The 19,370-nt window shown below is 41.6% G+C and overlaps 2 protein-coding genes across 18 annotated transcripts in view; one reads left to right on the forward strand and one right to left on the reverse strand.

Annotated features, from left to right (window-relative positions):
• The window catches only part of TMEM255B (transmembrane protein 255B), a 111,904-nt gene that overhangs the window by 46,578 nt on the left and 45,956 nt on the right, over window positions 1–19,370 (forward strand). For 12 of the 14 annotated variants that reach the window (XR_012159671.2, XR_012159672.2, XR_012159680.2 and 9 more), the window contains exon 4: window positions 633–722. The exons of the other annotated variants lie outside the window; for them this stretch is intronic. Coding sequence is in view for 7 of the 12 variants with exons in the window: in XM_073350614.2 (XP_073206715.1) it covers window positions 633–722 (90 nt within the window). In the remaining 5 variants the exon portion in view is untranslated. The remainder of the gene's footprint in view (window positions 1–632; window positions 723–19,370) is intronic. 14 annotated transcript variants of the gene reach the window in all.
• The window catches only part of GAS6 (growth arrest specific 6), a 155,267-nt gene that overhangs the window by 11,623 nt on the left and 124,274 nt on the right, over window positions 1–19,370 (reverse strand). The window contains exons 17-19 of one of the 4 annotated variants that reach the window (XR_012159654.2): window positions 16,869–16,974; window positions 16,200–16,343; window positions 5,546–5,919 (exon numbers count right to left, since the gene is read on the reverse strand). The gene's annotated coding sequence lies outside the window, so the exon portion shown is untranslated. Of the gene's footprint in view, window positions 1–5,545; window positions 5,920–16,199; window positions 16,344–16,868; window positions 16,975–19,370 lie in introns of those variants that run through there. The other 3 variants (XR_012159653.2, XR_012159659.2, XR_012159661.2) reach the window with 3 other exon arrangements.

The raw sequence follows: 19,370 nt of genomic DNA on the forward strand, positions 1-19,370 counted from the left end.
AACAAACTCCAGGAGAAATGAGGTGATTCCAGGCAGTTTTGGAAAAATCTTATAAACAATGTGGAGGAGCTAAACATGGAATATAATATCAGTCCTCAAATTTTTCTAAGGTGAAAAAGAATCAATAAGCTGGTTGGGGTAGCAAAAGCTTTCTTACAGTTGACGGATGTGCATTTGGCTGGTTATTAGTTTGTTGCAAGGTCCTTATTTGTGTGCGTGAATTGCTACTGCTGTAACAAAGCTTTACAGATTTATTTGAGCCAATGGAGAAGTGCCTCTTGTCTTTGCCATGCTCCCTACAGAGATCACTGCTGGTTTATTTGGTACACTTGATTTAGGAGAAATCACCATTGAATTTAATAGCTCTTACAGCTTTTTTCATTTTTAGTGGAAAGATTTAAGCTTTTCCAGCAGACTGGGCTGTACATCAATTCAGAGGAACTGGTAGCTGCAAGAATTTCTACCTTGTTGCCTTGTGCGACTGGTATTCGCATTGCAGTGGTGCAAAGTGAGCGATTACATTTGATGACACAAGTGAAACGTCTCATTCTAGTTTGTCAGAGCAATTTTTTTATAATTGTGTCTCAAGAATTGCACGGAACAAGTTGTTAAATCCGCTTTTCTCTTTCTAGTTGGTAGCATCCATCGTGTTTATCAGCTTTGGAGTGGTAGCAGCATTCTGTTGTGCAATAGTTGATGGAGTCTTTGCCGCACGACATATAGTAAGTATGGTCCTTAATATTTTTTCTTTTGGTTCAGAACGCTCATGGCGCTTTCAGTAGAAAATATTTTCTTCTGAGTTATGATAAGCAATGTTTTAGTTACTTGGTAGCCCTTCTAGTTAGAGAAATGATTTATTTGTTGAAGATTATGCCATTCCTGTTGGCAGAAAACTGATTGGGGTTTCCTATTCATGTCAAAACTTAGAGATGTTGCCAAGAATATGTTCATGTCTATGTGAGTTTCAGCTACTGCGAAAAGTTAAATGATACAATGACAGGAGCTCACAGACTACTGCCTGCTTAGGAAAGTGAGGATATTTCAGGCACCCCGCAAAGCTTTTTCATTATTCAGAACTCCAGACATACAGAAGCCCTAAGCATGGCCAGTCAGGATGTGGAACGCTCCAAATTCATATTGTTCAGGGTACATATTGTTCAAAGCAGTCACACTACACCATGGCCCAGCACAGGGGTGGCTTTGCCCCAGGTCCTTTCAAGAAAGGGAGTGGGGTACAACAGAGGAAGAGAGATCATTTTGATGGAGAAGAAGATAGAGAGATGGTAAGGCTATGGTTAGAGATGGAGAGGATGGAAAGTTCTTTGGGAACTCCTACCAAGTGACAAACAACCCCAACCTGACCATCTCCCAGCTGCCTAATGCTCAACCCACCAGAGTGACAAGCATCTTCGGTCTATCTTCCAAAAGCCCCATGCAGCCCCTTGTTCCTCACTCTGCAATGACCTTGTCCTCCTTCTGACCAAAAAGACCTCACAACTGTGTGTACTTCACTAGTCCATTTATTTGATTATTAGGTCATAGAACATTTATTATTTGTATTACTGTAGCATCTGGAAGCCCCAATCATAGACCAGGATCTCATTGTGCTAGGTGCTGTACACAAACAAAGCAAAAAGACAGTCCCTGCCCCGAAGAACTTGCAATCTAAGAATAAGACCAAAGACAACAGATGGATGATGCAGACAGACAGATTTGAATGTGGGGTTATTTGAATATCTCAGCTGACATTCAGATTTTTATCAATCCTGTTTCTTTTTCCTTTGTATTTTTTTTAATTCCCTTAAAAACAAGGAAATCAAGTGCAGAAATCTACATTAATGCATCCTTTTGATTGAGATTTTGTATAAATGTCAACAAATGCAAAGTTAAGTTTTTAACAGAATTGTAACTCAGATACATTGCACACAACATCACATATTAACTAAAAATACACACATCACACACACTACTACATCAGACTTACACTGGTGTGACTTAATTGATGATTCCTGATGTGTAGTGGTGGAGCAAGTGGAGGCTAGGACCCGGATGCTTTTTTCTTTGTCATTATTTTCCCCTCCAAAACAATGTGGAGACTACAGCTGGGTGATTTTTTTTTTTTTTGACTGAATCTTTTTTCTGAAAAATGCAGATTTGGGTCCGCTGAAACATTTAGTGAACTCGGGTCCATTCTGGTGAATTGTTTTGGTCGGAAAGGAAAAGAGAAAAAATTTGGGAACATTGAAATAGTTTGCTTTGACATGTTTCAGTTTTCACCAAACTGAGGAGGAGATGGTGGTAGTAACCCCTTTATACTCAATGGCCCAAGGCACTTACCTGGGATGTGGTTCGAATCCCTGCTCTGGAGTAGGGACTTGAACCCAATTCTCTCATCCCAGGTGAGTGCCTAACCACTGGGATATTTGGTATTCTGGGGTGGGTTTCTCTGTCTCCTCTGTTGAAGCTGTTCTATTTTGTATACATAATTACATTTTCATTGGAGCAGGGACTGGAACCTGGCCGTTCCCCCCCCCCTTTCCCTCCTCAGGTGAACGCCATGAGCACGGGCTATAGAGCCCCCCCCCTAAGTCTGGTTATTATTATTATAAATAAAAATTATACTTGGAGAGGAAGAGGAACTTTAGTGATTTTGTTACTTTTTAAAAAAATTTGTTTTATGGTTATTACATGATCTGGTTTAATCTCCTTCTCTTGTGACTGGTAGGTTTTATATTTCAGCTGTGCAAAACCCTTAGTATCTCAGTTGAAGGTGATTTATATTGATTAATTATTGTGATTTTTATGATTATAAATATGTGATGATGATGAGCTTTCAGTCTGCTCTGAGCAATGAGGCTGCATGCTGTTGTGTTTTCCTGGAGCTGCCTAGGAAATACTGTAACTCCAGGAATCACAGTCTCCCTCCTGGTTTCCTTACTGCTCTGGGGAAGTAGTAAAGTACTCCAAGTCAGTATCAGGTGCAGCATACAGTTACTGATGCATCAGGAGTCAGGACAGCTATGCTGTAGAGGGGAAGGCTGTCCTCCCTTCTCTTGTTCAGTCTGGGAATGTAGATGCTGTGCAGAGTTGCTTCCTCTCTTGCCCTGTGAATGCTGGTGTGGGTTGCTGGCACAAGGAAGCACTTTATACGTGGTTACTCCCATGTGTCTGTGTACAGGACAGAACAGAACAGGGTCTGGCCTAAACTGAGCATCAGTTCAGCTTTTTGTAACCTCTTTGCCCTTCCATATATTTTTGGCTCTATCTTATTTATGGTGTGGCTTCTTTATCATCTCTGATTTCTTTGCAACTCATTCAGAGGAATAATGCTGTTATTAATATAAATATCATATTCACATTAATGTGTGGAGTGAGATCTACAAATATGTTAGTGAGGCAGATTTGTGAAATCTGCCAGTAGGAATAGTGTAGAATTCATCAGCACCCTGGTATCAGAGAACCTTTTTAGTATGGTAAGGTGTGTATTTTTAGGGTTCATTCCCTGATTCAACCCTCACTATGAACAAGTGACCATTGTGTATGTATCCAAAAGTGTGTGCAATCCATCAAAATACTAAAGGGTTAGACAAAGAATGTCACCTTCTCTGATGCATGGTATTACGTCTGAGGGCACTGTGTAGGAAAAAATCTCAAACACAGAGACAAATAACAGCCCTTTAATATTTCTAGGGACTTGCTTAGTCATTCTTCACTCTCTTGCCTTTCAGTTCCCTGCACTTACTTTACACATCTGCTCCAGAAACGACATTTCTCCCTTATCTTGGGCAAATAGTAATATTATGTTAGTATATGTGTATACTCTCATATCTGAAGAAAAATGTCTCAAGTAATACCCACCATTTATATTCTTCCCATGTATATCAGAGTACAAATATCTGCACGCCTCTTTCTGTCATGGCATGCCCTTGGAGTGGCCTTATTCGTACAGAGCTGTGAAGTTGAAAGGGGAGTTCTGGGCCTAGACATTCAAAGGCTTGTCACAATGCAGTTTCAAGACACAAGGGTGTTGCATTGCCCCAAAGAGAAGGCCCATAGCAGTCTTGGATGTAGTTCAGAATCCAGCAAGTCAGCGACTAAGCCCATTAAATTGCAGTTGTCATCTGCTCAGTGCTGGACAAAATACAGACGTTTGTCCTTGAGATTTACTCTAAAATGAAACAAGGCAAATTCAGACCTGTCACGAGGGCCATCGGGTAAATCCAGTGAAGTTTACACTGTTTACCTATTTACTCTGAGTTTGATCCATACATCTTTCTTCAGTAGTACAGTACAAAGACTTATTTAGCGATATTGCTAGAAAATTAGAGATCATGCAAAACTTATCATAGTCACCATCCAACTTATTCCATTCTTAGCTGCCTAACAGAGAAGTGCAAGAACTTAATAAGGAAGAGTGAAATAAGGTGACAGGTCACCTAACTTTACTGACCACCAAACAGGTGGAGGGGGAGTTGCTACTCACTCCTATGTTGTCTAATGAACTAGTTAGCACATATCGAAGGAAGGCATATCAGATAGCCCACCTTTGTCACTGTTGTGTTAATAATTCTTTACCTTTCCCCATTTTACCCACATAATTTCTTCTTGATGGGGGTAGTAACAGTGTTTTAATTCCTCACAGGATATTGCCAGTAGCTCTTGTACTGTACCTGTATCATGCTACTCACTAATATATGATGTGGTTTGGCTGCTACCGTTTAGGAATCATTTATGGATTTTTGGTCCAAGCTGCCCTCTCTGCAAGGAGAGGCCAAAATCCTGGCCTACATAAGGGACTGCTGTTTCTGTGGCATTGGTCCCTTCCCTCCCCAGATGTTCCTCCAGGGGTGTGGAGGAAGCTGGGCTGTGGGAGACGGATCAGGGCAGGTAAGACAGCCAATCTATGTAGCTCTTTACTCATCCCCGCCAACTCATGAGGATTCCAACCTAAGTTTAACAAAACTTTTGTCTGCATTAACTTGTCAAGTTCTAAATCTGTCTTGAGGAGGAGTCTGGGGCTGGTGGAGGAGCCCCTGGCAGCATTGCTCCAAGAGAGAGAAAGGCACTAGTTGAAGCCAGGAAGGCAGTTTAGAGAGGTACAGGGTTTCCACACATCTCCATCAAGATCTTCTGGTTAGGCAGGCTGAATCCCTTTCCAGTTCCATATAGAGGGGTTGCAGCACAGAACAGGCATTTCCTCCTCACAACGAAGCCACAGGAGGGAGCACCACAAGCAGAAACCTGGCATTTCCAGTCACCTATGCAGGAATGACCTGGCAGAAAGTCAGGGCATTCAAACCATTTTTTTAAATGATCCAAAATTGTGAAACAGTACGAGTCTGAGAGCTGTAGGGGCATGAGTGTGGGGAAGGGTAGAATTAAGATGATAAAGTAGCCTGGTTCAGAACTCCAATAAATACAACACAACCCTTCACACCAATTAAAAATAAGAAACGTCCCTTATTTGTCTTTCATTCGTGACTTCATTAAAGTAGGAAGAGATGGAAACAAGGCAAATAAATCCCCACATTATAATCCTTGCTAGTTCGTGCCTGCTTCTTAATGTTGAGGCCTTTTTTTTTTTAACCCAGTTTCTCTTGCTTTTATAATGCTGTGGATGAAATCATAAAGTACTTTCTCTGTTTGTTTTTTCTTTTTCTTAAAAGACATAAAGTTGACGAAATCCTGCTTAGAAGGGGATATTCTTCAGAAAAGATATATTTAAATTATTTAAGACTCATTTAAAAAACATTTCACTCAATAGAAAGCTCTGGAGCAAAGCACTTATAAAATTAAAGACACTGAAGTAAAAGTAGCTTGATATAAAGTGGCGCTAGCTCATTTGAGAAATAATAGTGCAGAGGTAATTTACCATGTAGGGTTCATTTCAGCACTGATCCATTCAACTGCACTCTTCACCTTTAAAAAAAGAAAAGAAAAAAAGACTAGAATCAAATGAAACAAATCAAAGCTACAAGTAATGTGCAGTGATGTTATTTCAGAAAAATATGGAGACTACAGGAATCCATTTTCTGCCAATCATGTTTGCTTGAGGCATGTTGTTACCTAGGAGTGGACTGGAACACTGATTCTGCAAACATCAGAATGGTGTTACAGTTCAGTGTTACATCTGAGGGTCATTAGAAATAATGTGATATTAATTGACAAGGAAAGAATTTAAATAATGGTGTTCATGACTCACTGACTTGTTGTGGAGGCATTGGTTCAGACTCCATAGTTAAGGCTGAGTTGAATTTTGCACTTAACAAAGAAGTTGAATCCTGCATTATGTCTGGAATATATCATATCCACTTCAAGACTACAGAATTTACTCTGAGTTCAGAATGAATTTTCTGAATATTTGCACTGAAAATGCAGATTTAGAACACCCAAACAACCTTAGTTTTGCCTTGTCAGACTTCCTGTATAGTTAAAGCTCTGAAATCTTGTGCATAGGATACAGTTGAATATATGTTTTATGATTATTGGTAATTTTTTCTTATTATTCTTCATGACAATGTTTATCCTCCAACTCTGCTCTGTAGTGACACTGCAAAAACCATGCAAATATAGTTTAGGCATTTTAGTGTTTTGTGGATCCAGATTAGAGTACACTGATTTTGAAAGACACATTCGAATTTTTTTTTCAATTTCCCCTTATTATGTCACTACAGAGCAGAGTTAAGGTTGTTTGGGTGCCCAAACTGTCAATTTCCATCCCTTATCATGTCTGGTTTTCTTTTAAATGTAACCTTAAGTGAATTTACTGGGTTAATAAAGCTTGAGTCCCTGTAATATATTTTATCCTAAATTACTGACATGTATTTTTAACTAGAGATGGGTGAAATGTTTTTGGACTTAGTTTATTTACTAAAAAATTCAGTTTCAGGTCAGCTGAAACTATTTGTGAATTTGTGTTGAGTTCTCTGAATAGTTTTGACAAAATAGAAAAAGTCAAAGATTTTCTGTAGTGTTGAAACAAAATGTTTCATTTTGTTTTGACCTTAAAAATTGCATTTTGACTTTCAGGCATTTTAACAAAAGCAAGTAAAGTAGTTCCCAAATGGGGGGATGGACGTGGAGGTGTGCTACCATCTCCTCCTCATTTGTAAGCTGTATCCCAGTGGTAAGGGAACTCCCCTGGCATGTGGGAGACCGAGGTTCAATTCTCTTCCCAACACCTGATGTAGAGAAGATTTGAACTTGGGTCTCCCCCATTACAGGAAAATGTCCTAAGCACTGGGTTATGTGATATTCTAGTATGGGTTTTTTTCAGTCTCTCCTCTTGAAGTTATTCCACTTTTTTATAAATAATTAAGGAGTCACTGGAGCAGGGACTTGAGTCTTCCACATCCTAGGTGAGTGCCCTAACCACCAGGACAGTCATTCACACTATTTTCTCTGGCCCAATGGCTGTTCATCGCAAATGCCTACAAAGTGTCACTAAGAATGAGTGACCGCTTAGAAGGGAGCTGCTGCTGGCACCGCCTCCTCCCATGGCCATTTTGTCTTTTGCTTGTGTGGGTGAAAATGCTTGAAAGTGTAAATGCAATTATTTCAGGTTGGAATGAAACGTTACCTTTTGACATTACTGAAATGTTTTGATTTGAAAATTTTCTTTTCAGTCATATTGAAATATTTTGATTTTGACTTTTTTTTTTTTTGACATTTTGATTTGCTGAAATTTTTTTGACAAATATAATGTTTGGTTTCACCCAAAACGAAATTTTGTGTTTCTTTTTTTTGCAGCTGCCAGTGAACCAAAAAAATTAATTATTTGCCCAGCTCTCCTCTCAACCTTAACTCCATCTTAATGTGGTTTTTGTCTAGGAATTGATAAAAGGTGCTTTAAACAGAAGTGATTTTAAGGGGGTTTGACTTTAGGTAGGCTCTCTGTAAAGAAATGGAGGGACAGTATAAATCTACCGAATGGATAGTTGTGGTTGCTTGCTGCCCTGTCCACTTGCTGATTGGCTGGTGTTTCTGTCCTGGTGACCTGTCCCTCTTCCAAAGACAGCCTTAAAAGTTTATTGAAAAGGCTAAGTTAGGGTAGCTTGGCCAGGAGTTGTGCAGCTAAAGCCTCTTACAATGTTTTGAAAATTTACCCTTAATGTGAGAGAACCTGGATTTGTGCTGGAAATGGCCCAACCTGATGATCACTTTAGATAAGCTATTACCAGCAGGACAGTGGGGTGGGAGGAGGTATTGTTTCATATTCTCTGTGTATATATAAAGTCTGCTGCAGTTTCCACGGTATGCATCCGATGAAGTGAGCTGTAGCTCACGAAAGCTCATGCTCAAATAAATTGGTTAGTCTCTAAGGTGCCACAAGTCCTCCTTTTCTTTTTGCGAATACAGACTAACACGGCTGTTACTCTGAAACCTATATTTTTTTTGTGATTTTTGTCTCTTTTATCCCATAACCCCAAACATCACCTTCCGAGTTTCTGAAACTTGGGAGTCCTGACTTGTGTGAGTTAAGTGGATAATCTTTTCAAGGAACTGCAGTGGATGACAACATTATTAAAGTTAACTGCTGCTTAAAACCTCTATTTATGAATTGAGAGATGCTGAAAGAGCATATTACATGAAAGAGGGATCCAAATAATTGGAGGCAGTCAATGGTGGGTTTTCATGGGCAGCCAACAATAAAATATGTCTCGGTCCTCTAATAATAATGGTGAACATTAAAGTGATGGCATTGCATTATGGAGTAAAGCCAGAAGCAAACCATTTGAAGGAAAATCACATTATAAAGATCTGAGGAGAAGAACTTTTTGCTCCGTTTCTTAGAAACTTCAGAATTGTGTTTTCTACTTACAGGAGACTAGATCCCTTTAAAACATTCCCTGATTTTCTTCTTAAGAATCCTTCGTCTGAGCCTGAGGAAGAAGTGCACAAATGTCAAGGAAACTGGCCACAGAGAGGATAAAATGCCTTCCCCTGCAAGATCTGCCTGTCCACGGTCAGGGGAGGATGTTGTATGTTCCATTTAGATAATAGAAGCACAAATTTTACTTTGTTTTTGAGATCTAGGAACTTATTTACTTTCTGCTACATGGACTCTCATGAGTCACTAGCGGGAAGTGATGGCTAAATAAGGGAATGGCTGTGGAGGCTTGGATACGGGTTTCTTCTAAAGTTAGTTGTCATAGAGTCTAGAGCTTGAACTGTAGAGCCTCTGAGAGGACGCTGCAGAGTAGCAGCCGTGTTAGTCTGTATCCGCAAAAGGAACAGGAGGACTTGTGGTACCTTAGAGACTAACCAATTTATTTGAGCATAAGCTTTCAAATAAATTTGTTAGTCTCTAAGGTGCCACAAGTCCTCCTGTTCTTTGAGAGGAGGTTGTATGACATCTGAAATCATATGCTGTAAATATCAGTGACCTTGTTTGTCTGACACATTTTAATCTCACTGCGGGTGGATGGGCGGCGGGAAGCTTCTGAAGACCCAGACTTGGTATCACTTGTCTCCAGATTAGGTTCAGTTTCCATGCTGGCCAGCGCCACATACCAAGATTCAGGTTTTGATTACAGAGGTAAACTCGCTTGAGCTGTTCTAAAGACTTCAAGTGCATTAGGACTGTGACAGGAAAATAAGTACATATCTGGACCTCTGGTTTTGGCCTTTCTCTGACAATAATGTTTATGTGATTGATTTAAATTTGCTGTCACATTACATTATTTTTGAAGTTATCAAAACTTTCAGTTTTGTAACAAAATTAAAAGTTTATTTTCTTAACTTCAAATGTCCTGATTTCTTTCTCTCTTTTTTTGGTAGGAAGTAGGTAAGGGGAAGGAATTAAAACTGAACATGGCATTATGTAATGTTTGCATTGAAATGAATATACACCTTAAATATTACTGAACTCACAGCAAGGTGGACATCAAAGGGGAAAAAAAAGCTATAAAATGCATATCCATAAAAATGAACTCTTAAATAATTAAAGCATAGTTTGTAAACTGCTGAATCAGAACAATTGTACAATTGCTTATAAAGTATAACAGAATTTTGAGGATTTAAAACCTAAGCTTGACCTGTTTGTCTTCTCTCTATACATGTTATATTAAAAGAATAATTAATAAGAAAAGGAGAAGTACTGAAACAGGCTATGTGGGGAACTGGGTAGCTCAGAGACTTGATGATGGGGATATGGAGTCTTTCATCTCTGGTTTCCAGTCTGAATCAAGTCCAGTTTGGAAATGATCAAAAGTTGTTATACTCGTATGGCTATCTGGTGTCTGTAGAGTTCTGAGGGGACACGTATTTATATCACAAAACCACAGCCTATGTTGGCAGGAGCGGTGAAAGCCAATGTGACGTTTAGATGTGGTCATGTTTAGAAGTGTTCCTTCCAGTTATTCAGCGGTATTTGGGCCAGTGTTGTTAAACTTGCATTGTTACCTCTTGTCCTATGTAGTGGGTGACACTAGAAATGCAGTAAGTATAACACTGCCACCCTGTGAAATGCCTGCATTTCTACAGCTGTGCAACTCTGATACCACTAACTGGTTTTTGAATTTGCAGCCATATGTACCCTATGCACACCCAGCATCAGCACGTGAGCAACCTGGGATGATGCAAGTATCTGAGTTCTAACTGCAGATGGTTTTGCTGTGATGACTTAGTATTTGACTTAGACTAAGTTTGGCTAAGATGACTTAGTTTGAACACAGTGGAGGGGCTACCTGCCACCATGTTTTCTGAGCTTATTGTCCTGCAGCTCGTCGTATTTTACATAGACAACTTTGGGAGATACGTATTTTGAATACAACAATTTTTCTCAAAAAGAGCTTGTGGAAATATTATCAGCCATGTGGTGTTTTTATTCCTTTAGACTGAGAAGCTGAGAAATCATCATGGCAAATGATTTTGCAGAGTGGGGGATTTGATAGCCAGTTAATCTGGATTTACTTATTGTTTTGCCTGTAAGTAGTTATATCTCTTTAAAGTATCAGGTAGGCCAGGGACTCTCCAACCTAGGCAACAGAAGAGAGTAGGATAGGGCCAGGTGCTGTCATGAGAACTGAGAGAGGTGCCCCATAATTCTCCATGACATCCGGAGCGTTACATGCCCAGCTGGGAGGGATGGGACACAAGATGAATTTCAGTGTCTTGGCTGTGGGTCCCAGAGCTGCTGCAGCTGGGCTGCTGCCAGATGTGAGCATTTTAAACGAGGATCTTAACCACCACATGATGTTCAGATCATCTGGCAGGAATTGCATTTTATAGCGGATGAAATAATTTATTTCCAGTGAAACCTAGAACTGCTGGGTAAAAGTGAACGTCGATAGTACTAAAGGGAGAGAGGGACATTCCAGGAATGTGAGGGCAAAGTTGAACGAGTTTTTAGACTGGAGATTTATGGAAGTGATGGAAACTGACAAGAAGATCAAAGCCTATAGTGAAAGTTTTCCTTCAGCCCCCTGTGAGACACTGAATCAAACTGTGCCGTAGCTTGCCTCAGAATCAAAGACTGCTGGTGATAGCTGAGGTATGTTACCAGCCTACCATTCTTCTCAAACACTGGGGCCCAGAAAACTGCAGTCTGTGATGGGCTACAGGTGACTAAGTTACATCCAACAATGATTGAAATAATCAGACACTGTCAGCCCCGTACCCAGGGCATAAGTTTAATGCAAGACACACATTGGAAGTCTCAGGTACAATGAAAGTTCCATGATAGTGAAGCTAAGATATCGCTGTCAGCAACATTTTGGAAGGACCCAACAAAGAAATTCATGCGCACTGAACAGGCGGAAGCTCTTTGCAGTTTACCTATATGATGTGATAAGTAGGAGGGGAATGTGCTACTGGCCTATCTTTTAGCCATTGTGTGTGTATTCTGAAGCCCAGGAACTGATGGATTTCTTGACACCATTGGGTGGTTATGCTTGGAATGGCAGGGAATTTCCAACTTTTTCCCCCTAAGGTTTTCTCTCTCACACATTATAGAAGCTGAACCAAAGCCAAGGCATGGGTATGTAACTTGGGGAGTTTAGCATTGGTCACCACATTGAAGTCACCTAGTTGTGCACCAATCTCCTGGGTTCTCTCTCAGCACTGTTTATGAGTATTAAGTTCATACAGACATATCCTTCAAATTTTAAAATAATTTTGTACAATCTTTTAAGAACCCATTTGAAAATATTATAATATTCACCTTTCATCCAAAGGAAAAACAAATAGCTTTATTTCATTTCTAAAGAAGTTGTTACCTTGACGACTGGTAATAGAAAACTGAACTCAAGTCATATGTAATTTCTAGCCTCAATTAAATTATTAAGCTTCCCTGAAGGAAAACCATAAATGCATTTTACTTTCTCTATGCTGATACATGATGCAAAATTATAGCTAATTACTTTTAATTTAGTTTCCATCCTGTATGACTCATTAATATAATGACATGGCATATACTGTAAGATTTTTTCAATGGAATCAGAACTAATTATTCCTAATTGAAGATTAACACTTGCTCACTTGTGATGTTTAGCTCCTATTAAAAGCCTTTATTTTCAGACATATGCTTTTTATTTTTTGAAGTAGGCACTTACAGGTGCTTTTTTTTTTTTACTAAAAAGTGACGTTCTTAAAAGAAAAATCAGTGTAGGAGAATGTTTTAGTAAATAACTTTAAAATGAAGTGTGATAATTTAGGATACACTGCATTTTGAAGCTGATGCTCTTGCTACATAGAGTACGGTACTGGATTTCATACCTTATAGTACAATGGAAAACATATAGTGCCCTTCCCAGGCTACTGCACAAATTAGACAGTGCCCTCGAATTTGTGCAGCAGTCTGGGAAGGATACTATATATTATGCACCTGTTCCCACTGACTTAAATGACCGCAGAATCCGGCTCTTAATGCTGCCAGCAAGGCTGTTCCAATCAGTGGAAGCCTTTCTAGCAGGACAGGTGCTGAGCCCATTCCAATAATCATTTTAATACGGCCAAGTGCAGTTGTGCACCTAGGAACAAAGGGTGAGGTTCAGTTCTGCACCTCTAAGAGGTACAGCATAGAATTCACAGGTCAGGAAGAAAAAGGGGCTAGGGAGGCTTTCAGCAACTTTTATGCCCTTCTGACCCAGGAGAGGGCCCTGGTATAATTTAGACATCCCTGGAAGCCTCTCTAAGTTACAGCAGCCTTCTTGGGCTGCCCTATAGGAATCTCCATAGTGCTGTGTGTTGTGGTCCCACCCCGATATGACCCTTCTTCTCACAGTCCTATCCTGGCACACTCGCTGGACTGGGGCTTCTGAGCTCAGCCCAATATCTGTCTTCCATAGTGCCTGCAGTGGGGAAATCCTCTCAGCTGATATGGGTTTTTTAAGGCCCTTTTACACCACTCTGGCCCTTTTATCTGCAGTGAAGGAGCTAGAGGAGCAGGGAGGATCTCATCCAAAGAAGGGACCATGGTTATAGGATGGAGGGAGAGTATGAAAAATTGAACATGTGTTCCCGTACATAGCTGGGGCTAACATAGCTTACATGGTCATTGGACGTATAAGCAGGGGAATGTCAGTTAGGAGTAGGAAGGTGGTATTACCACTGTTTACAGCATTAGTGAGACCATTATTGGAATACTGTGTCCAGTTTATGTGTCTGTCCATGCTTCAGAAAGGATGCTGACAAACTGGAAAGTGCTTAGAAAACAGCTACAAGAATGATTTGAGGTCTGGAAAACATGGCTTATAGTGAGAGACTTATGCTCAGTCTATTTACTTTATCAGAGAAAAGGTTAAAAGGTGATTTGATCATGGTGTTTTAGTACCATCGTAAGGAGAGGATTTAGCAGAGATCCCTTTAGTCTAGCAGACAAAGGCATAATGAGATTCAATGGCTGGAAGTTGATGCTAAAAACAAACTGGAAAAGCAGACACAAGATTTTAACAGTAATTATAGTTAACTATTGAAACAACTTTTTTAGGGATGTAGTGGATTGTCCATCATGTGAAATCTTTAAAGCAAGATTGTCTTACTTCAGCCAGAAGTTACAGACTCAACGCAGGAATCACTGAGTGAAATTCTACGGCCTGGCCAGAAGGCGGGCTGTGGTAAGAGCTGCTCAGGAAGCCTGGGCTGTTATGGGGAGTCCTGGACCCTTCACCTATCCTGGATGGTGCACCCTGGGGGGCAGGGACACAGGTTGGGGGCTGCTTTTGGGCCCTGACTCCTCGCCCAGGGCAGGTGGAGGGCCCTGGGCTCCCCCAGCTGCTTGGGCTCCCTACAGTCTAGGGTGACCATACATCCTGTTTTGGCCAGGACAGTCCCCTTTGTGAGCCCTGTCCCAGACGTCCCAACTTTTTTGGCAAAATTGGGCATTTGTTCATCATCAGTTGGCAAGAGCAAATGGGACAAATGCCAAGTTTTGCCAATAAGAAACTTGGGGCAGGGGAGAGGGGATCCGGGGGGCCCCTAGAAGGGAAGGTCTGTTTACAAATACAGGGAGCAAAGGAGCAGTGTGTGTATATATATTCAAAAGAGAGGGGGAATTTTGGCTGTCTAAAAGGCCCATTCAAATAGGGAAGGAATGAATGAGCGTGAGAGGGGAGAAGAGAAAAGCCTAGATAGCTTATATATAATGTACTGGGCTGGCCGGAAAAGTCTTTTTAAAAAAATAGCTATGGGGGAAAACCAACTATTTATTGAAGACAACAAAGGAATCGTGTATAGTTGGTGAACTTTATTTTACTGCCTTTATTGTTTTAAATTAGTTAGATCTCCCTATCTTATTGCAACAGGTTTAATAAAGAAAAACATGTAACGATTTAAAATACTTCAATTATTCCTGTGTAACTTAGAAACAATATATAAATGTTCCTTTTTAAGTGGTTTGAGAAGCTGATGTAGTCAGAGTGTCTGCGCACAGGCTGTGGAGCCAGGAAAATGAGTTCTCTTCCTCGCTAGGTGATGTTTGCTGATTGCATAACTTTGCATTGCCTGAGTTTCCACATCATTAAATGATTTTTACTTACCTCCCACCAGGGAGTAAGGATTAATTATTTAGCTTTTGTAAAGCAGCTTGAAGTTTAAAACCACTAAATATAAGCTACATATTTATTGGAAAAATACAGGATTGTAAGCTGCTCAGGGCGGGAGCCTTGTCTCTTTATATGTTAAAGAATCAAACACTAATATAAAATAGTGGCAGCATGGAAATAGTTATGAATGAAAGTAAATGGTTCAATGCACTAAAAATGTGGCTATATTAAAGTTGTCATCTTGTCAATAAATTGTTTGGTTTTGAAGGCCAAGATTATAACAGGGTTCAAAAAATAACTAGATAAGTTTATGGAGGATAGGTACAGCCATGGCTATTAGCCAGGATGGGCAGGGTATGATGTCCCAAGGCTCTGTTTGCCAGAAGGTGGGAATGGGTGACCGGGATGGATCACTTGATGATGATTACCTCTTCTGTTCATTCCCTTTGGGGTACCTGGCATTGGCCACTGCTGGAAGACAGGATACTGGGCTAGATAGACCTTTGGTCTGACCCAGTATGGCCGTTCTTATGAATTAATAACCCTGCTGATACTTGTGACAGTAGTTTTGGAGCCTGTAGTTTTAGGTGAGTGTGGACAGCTGCAGCTGTTCACATAATACAGCATTATGCTAGAGAACTCTGCCTAAGTGCCAAATATTGTAATAGCTGAGACATGAGGTTTATTATTAAAACAGTATTGTCTTTTGGTAAGTGTTGGAGACTGGGAGTCAGGACTCTTGAGTTCTCTAACTAGCAGTGATACTTGATTCACTTTGTGCTTGACTGTAGGCAATTCGCTTAACCTCTGTGTGTTTCACTATACTCGTGTAAAATGCGGGGAAGGAAAGGGGCTGGGAGGGGGCAGCTCCACATGGGGGGGGGAAGGAGAGGTGTGGGCGGGAGGCAGCTCTGTGCGAGAGGGAGGAGGGAAGGAGAAGGGGTGGGGGGGAATGCTCTGCACGGGAGGGAAGGAGAGGGGTTGGAGGGAGGGCAGCTTCCTTCAAAGTTCATCCTTTAAACAAATTTTCCACTTTGTTTTTTGGTACTTGAGTAACTTCAACATATATTTATTTTAAATGTTCATATTTGTCATGTATTTAGTCTTCATTGAGAAATATATGCTTTGCCAAGTTTAGAAAAGTTAAGTACAAAATGAAGGCGGCATAAATTAATGAAAATAGTATACTGATTATGCATGATACATTTTCCTTACTGGTTTGTGTGTGTCGTGGTGCAGTTATGTAGATGCACCCACACACCAGCCCACGGGTGCTTATTGTTGAGCATTGACATGGTATATTTAAATATTCATGAACTTCTGAGATGTACTTGAACTTTGAAATGTGCAGTGATGATTCTGAGGAGACAGGAAAAAACTCACAACATCTGAACAATCAAGACACACATATGAATTGATGAACTGATTACTCAATTTGGGCCATCTTAATTCATGGTAACATGGATTCATAGAGTTAAGGCCAGAAGGGACCATTAGATCATCTGGTATGACCTCAAGTATATCACAGGCCAGTAACTTCACCCTGTTCACACTATATGGAGCACAATAACTAGTCTTTTACTAAAGCATAACTTGTGTTTGGCTAAAGCACATCTTCCAGAAAGGCATTCAGTTATGATTTAAAGACATCAAGAGATGGAGAATTATCTATTTCCCATCCTGACTATTCCCCCACTTCCCTTCCCTACTTGTAAAACCCACATCCTTCCTCCTTCAGCTTCGATGTATATTGTCTTCTTGCTTGTCTGTTGGGCTATGTTCAGGCCCTAGTCTTGCAATCCCATCCATGTAGGCAGATCCTTTCACCCTTACTACTGAGACCTATTGACTTCATTGCGGCACTCTGTGAATTTGAGGGTTTACCTCAAATGTGGATACGTTTGCAAGATCCGGGCCTTTGATTGAGTGTGTCTTGGAGCAGGCACCCGGCTTCCATTTGTTTTCTAAGCACCTTGCACATTTACAGGCCCTATAAAATAATAAGGGGGGACTTGGAGCATTTTATTTGGATATATGATCATTCAAGTAAATGCACTCACTAGTGCAGTGGTGAGCAGCCTGTGGCCCACAGGCTGCATGCAGCCCGTCAGGGTAATCCACTGGTCGGCCGCAAGACAGTGGCCATGATTTGCTGTTCCCAGCAAATGGAACTGTGGGAAATGCCGGCCAGCACGTTCCTGTGGCTCGCAGCTTCCTGCAGCTCCCATTGGCCGGGAACGGCGAACTGCAGCCACTTGGAGCTGCGGGCGGCAGTGCCTGTAGATGGTCAATGTAAACAAACTGTCTCGTGGACAGCCAGCAGATTACCCTGACGGGCCATGGTCTGCAGGTTTCCCACCACTGCACTCGTATCTTCCTCTTTCCTTTTCTTTAACGTGAAATAAAAGCAAAAAGGAATTATAAATGTAAAAAACCTACCTTAATGCAACAAGAAGTTTTATATGATTAAAATATCAAAGTTAGGAACTTCCAGAGTTGTGGTTCCCACAACAACCATAACTTTGATTTTCCTGATTTTTGTTTTTAAAGACTGAGTTATTGTAGTATTAGGAGGAGGTTTTTGTGTTTTTTTACTTAATATAGCTCTGTGTTATGTTGCCAGCAATAGATTAAATAGTTTGAGTAGTTCATGTGATTGGGTGATTGCTCAAATGACACAATGAAGTTATAATCAAGACACAGCAGTCAGTTCACAGAGTGAACCCTATAATCAAGCAAAGTAAGTAATCAAATATAATAAGCAATTAAATGTATAATTGCATGAAGCAACAACTAAAATCACAGCTCTGAGTAATATCAATCAACTGTTTAGTTAAAATACTACACTAAAGCCAAAGTAAAGAGCTCAAATATACAAAATTATTATTTATTATTGGCAGTTCTAAGGCCCCCCTCTCCTTCCCCTGACTAGAATATCTAGGTGCTAATGCTCAGAAAATTAAAAACAGTATTTCCAGTGCAACCCTGAGGGCTTGTCTACACTTACAGTGCTGCAGTGACACAGCTGCACCACTGGAGTGTTTAGTGAAGACTCATCCGACGCTGTCAGGAGAGCTTCGCCCGTCGGTGTAGGTACCCCCATCTCCCCAAGAGGCGGTTGCTATGTTGATGGGTGAAGCTGTCCCGTCAACATGGGGCTGTCTGCACTGGGGGTTATGTGGTATAACTGTGTCTCTCAGGGGTTTTTCACACCCCCGAGCAACGTAGTTATAATGACATAAGTTTGTCGTGTAGACCAGGGCTAAGAAGCCAGAGCTGCCTGTTGCTGTGCAATGTGGAAGGTAACACAATTGGCAGCATTAGTAGCCAAACTGGAGGAGAAAAAGTAGCTCCATTGCACTTTCCCTCTAGACTCCCTGACATCCCTGCATTTAGCAGAGGCCCCCCTGAATGCAGGCAGTAGGGGAATGCGCTGTATTAAGGGTTGGGGGCAGTCTCTGCAAGCTCCCTCTGCCTCCCCGACACTCTGTATCCGGGTAAGAGTCTCCCTAGGCTTCACGCTGGTCAGAATCTGGCCACATGTTGTTTTGAGGTCTCTTGAGAGGACTGGACCAGCTGATACACATATGCACGTTTGGGGGAAGATCCTGGCGACTACCATGGCAGTGCAAAGCAGCCGGAAATGTGGCAGCTCTGGCTCCATGAGGATCCTCACGGAAGGAGTTAGGGTACAGGAGGGGCTTCTGACCTGGGGCAGGGGGTTCAGGGCAAGGGTTCCAGCCAGGCGGCACTTTCCTCAGGCAGCTCCCGGTCAGCGGTGCAGCGGGGCTAAGGCAGGCTCCCAGCACTGTGGGCAGGCTCCCAGCCTGAAGAGACCAGCATGTCCTGGCCCTAGCTGGAGGTGCAACCAGGCGGCTCTGTGTGGTACACACTGCCCACCCCTGCCGGCGCCGCGTTCTGCAGCTCCTATTGGCCACGGTTCCTGGCCAATAGGAGCTGTGGAGCTGGCACTCGGGGGCGGGCAGTGCACAGAGAGTGCACAGTGCACAGGTCCATGCACCTATGGGCTGGACACACTGGCTGCTTCCAGGAGCCACGCGGAGCCAGAGCAGGCAGGGAGCCTGCCTTAGCCCCACTGCGCCACGGACCAGACTTTCAATGGCAGAGCCGGGGTTTGAGCACTCCCTAGGCGCTGAGGAAGCCAGCGCCTGTGGGAGCCGTCATTGGGTGAGCTCGCTCTCCAGCCCCAACCCTCTTCTAGGACCTCCCCTCCATACCAGGCTGGGATTAGAGTGGCAATGCTGGTGTGGAGGGTGCAGCAGGCATAATAACATGTAAAATACACAGGCATGATAATGTATGAAATTAACAAACCAATAGAGTAATTGGCCCCACCTCTGAAAAGATATATTAGAATTGGAAGAA

This window comes from Lepidochelys kempii, chromosome 1 (assembly GCF_965140285.1).
Source record: "Lepidochelys kempii isolate rLepKem1 chromosome 1, rLepKem1.hap1, whole genome shotgun sequence".
Lineage (NCBI taxonomy): Eukaryota > Metazoa > Chordata > Testudines > Cheloniidae > Lepidochelys > Lepidochelys kempii.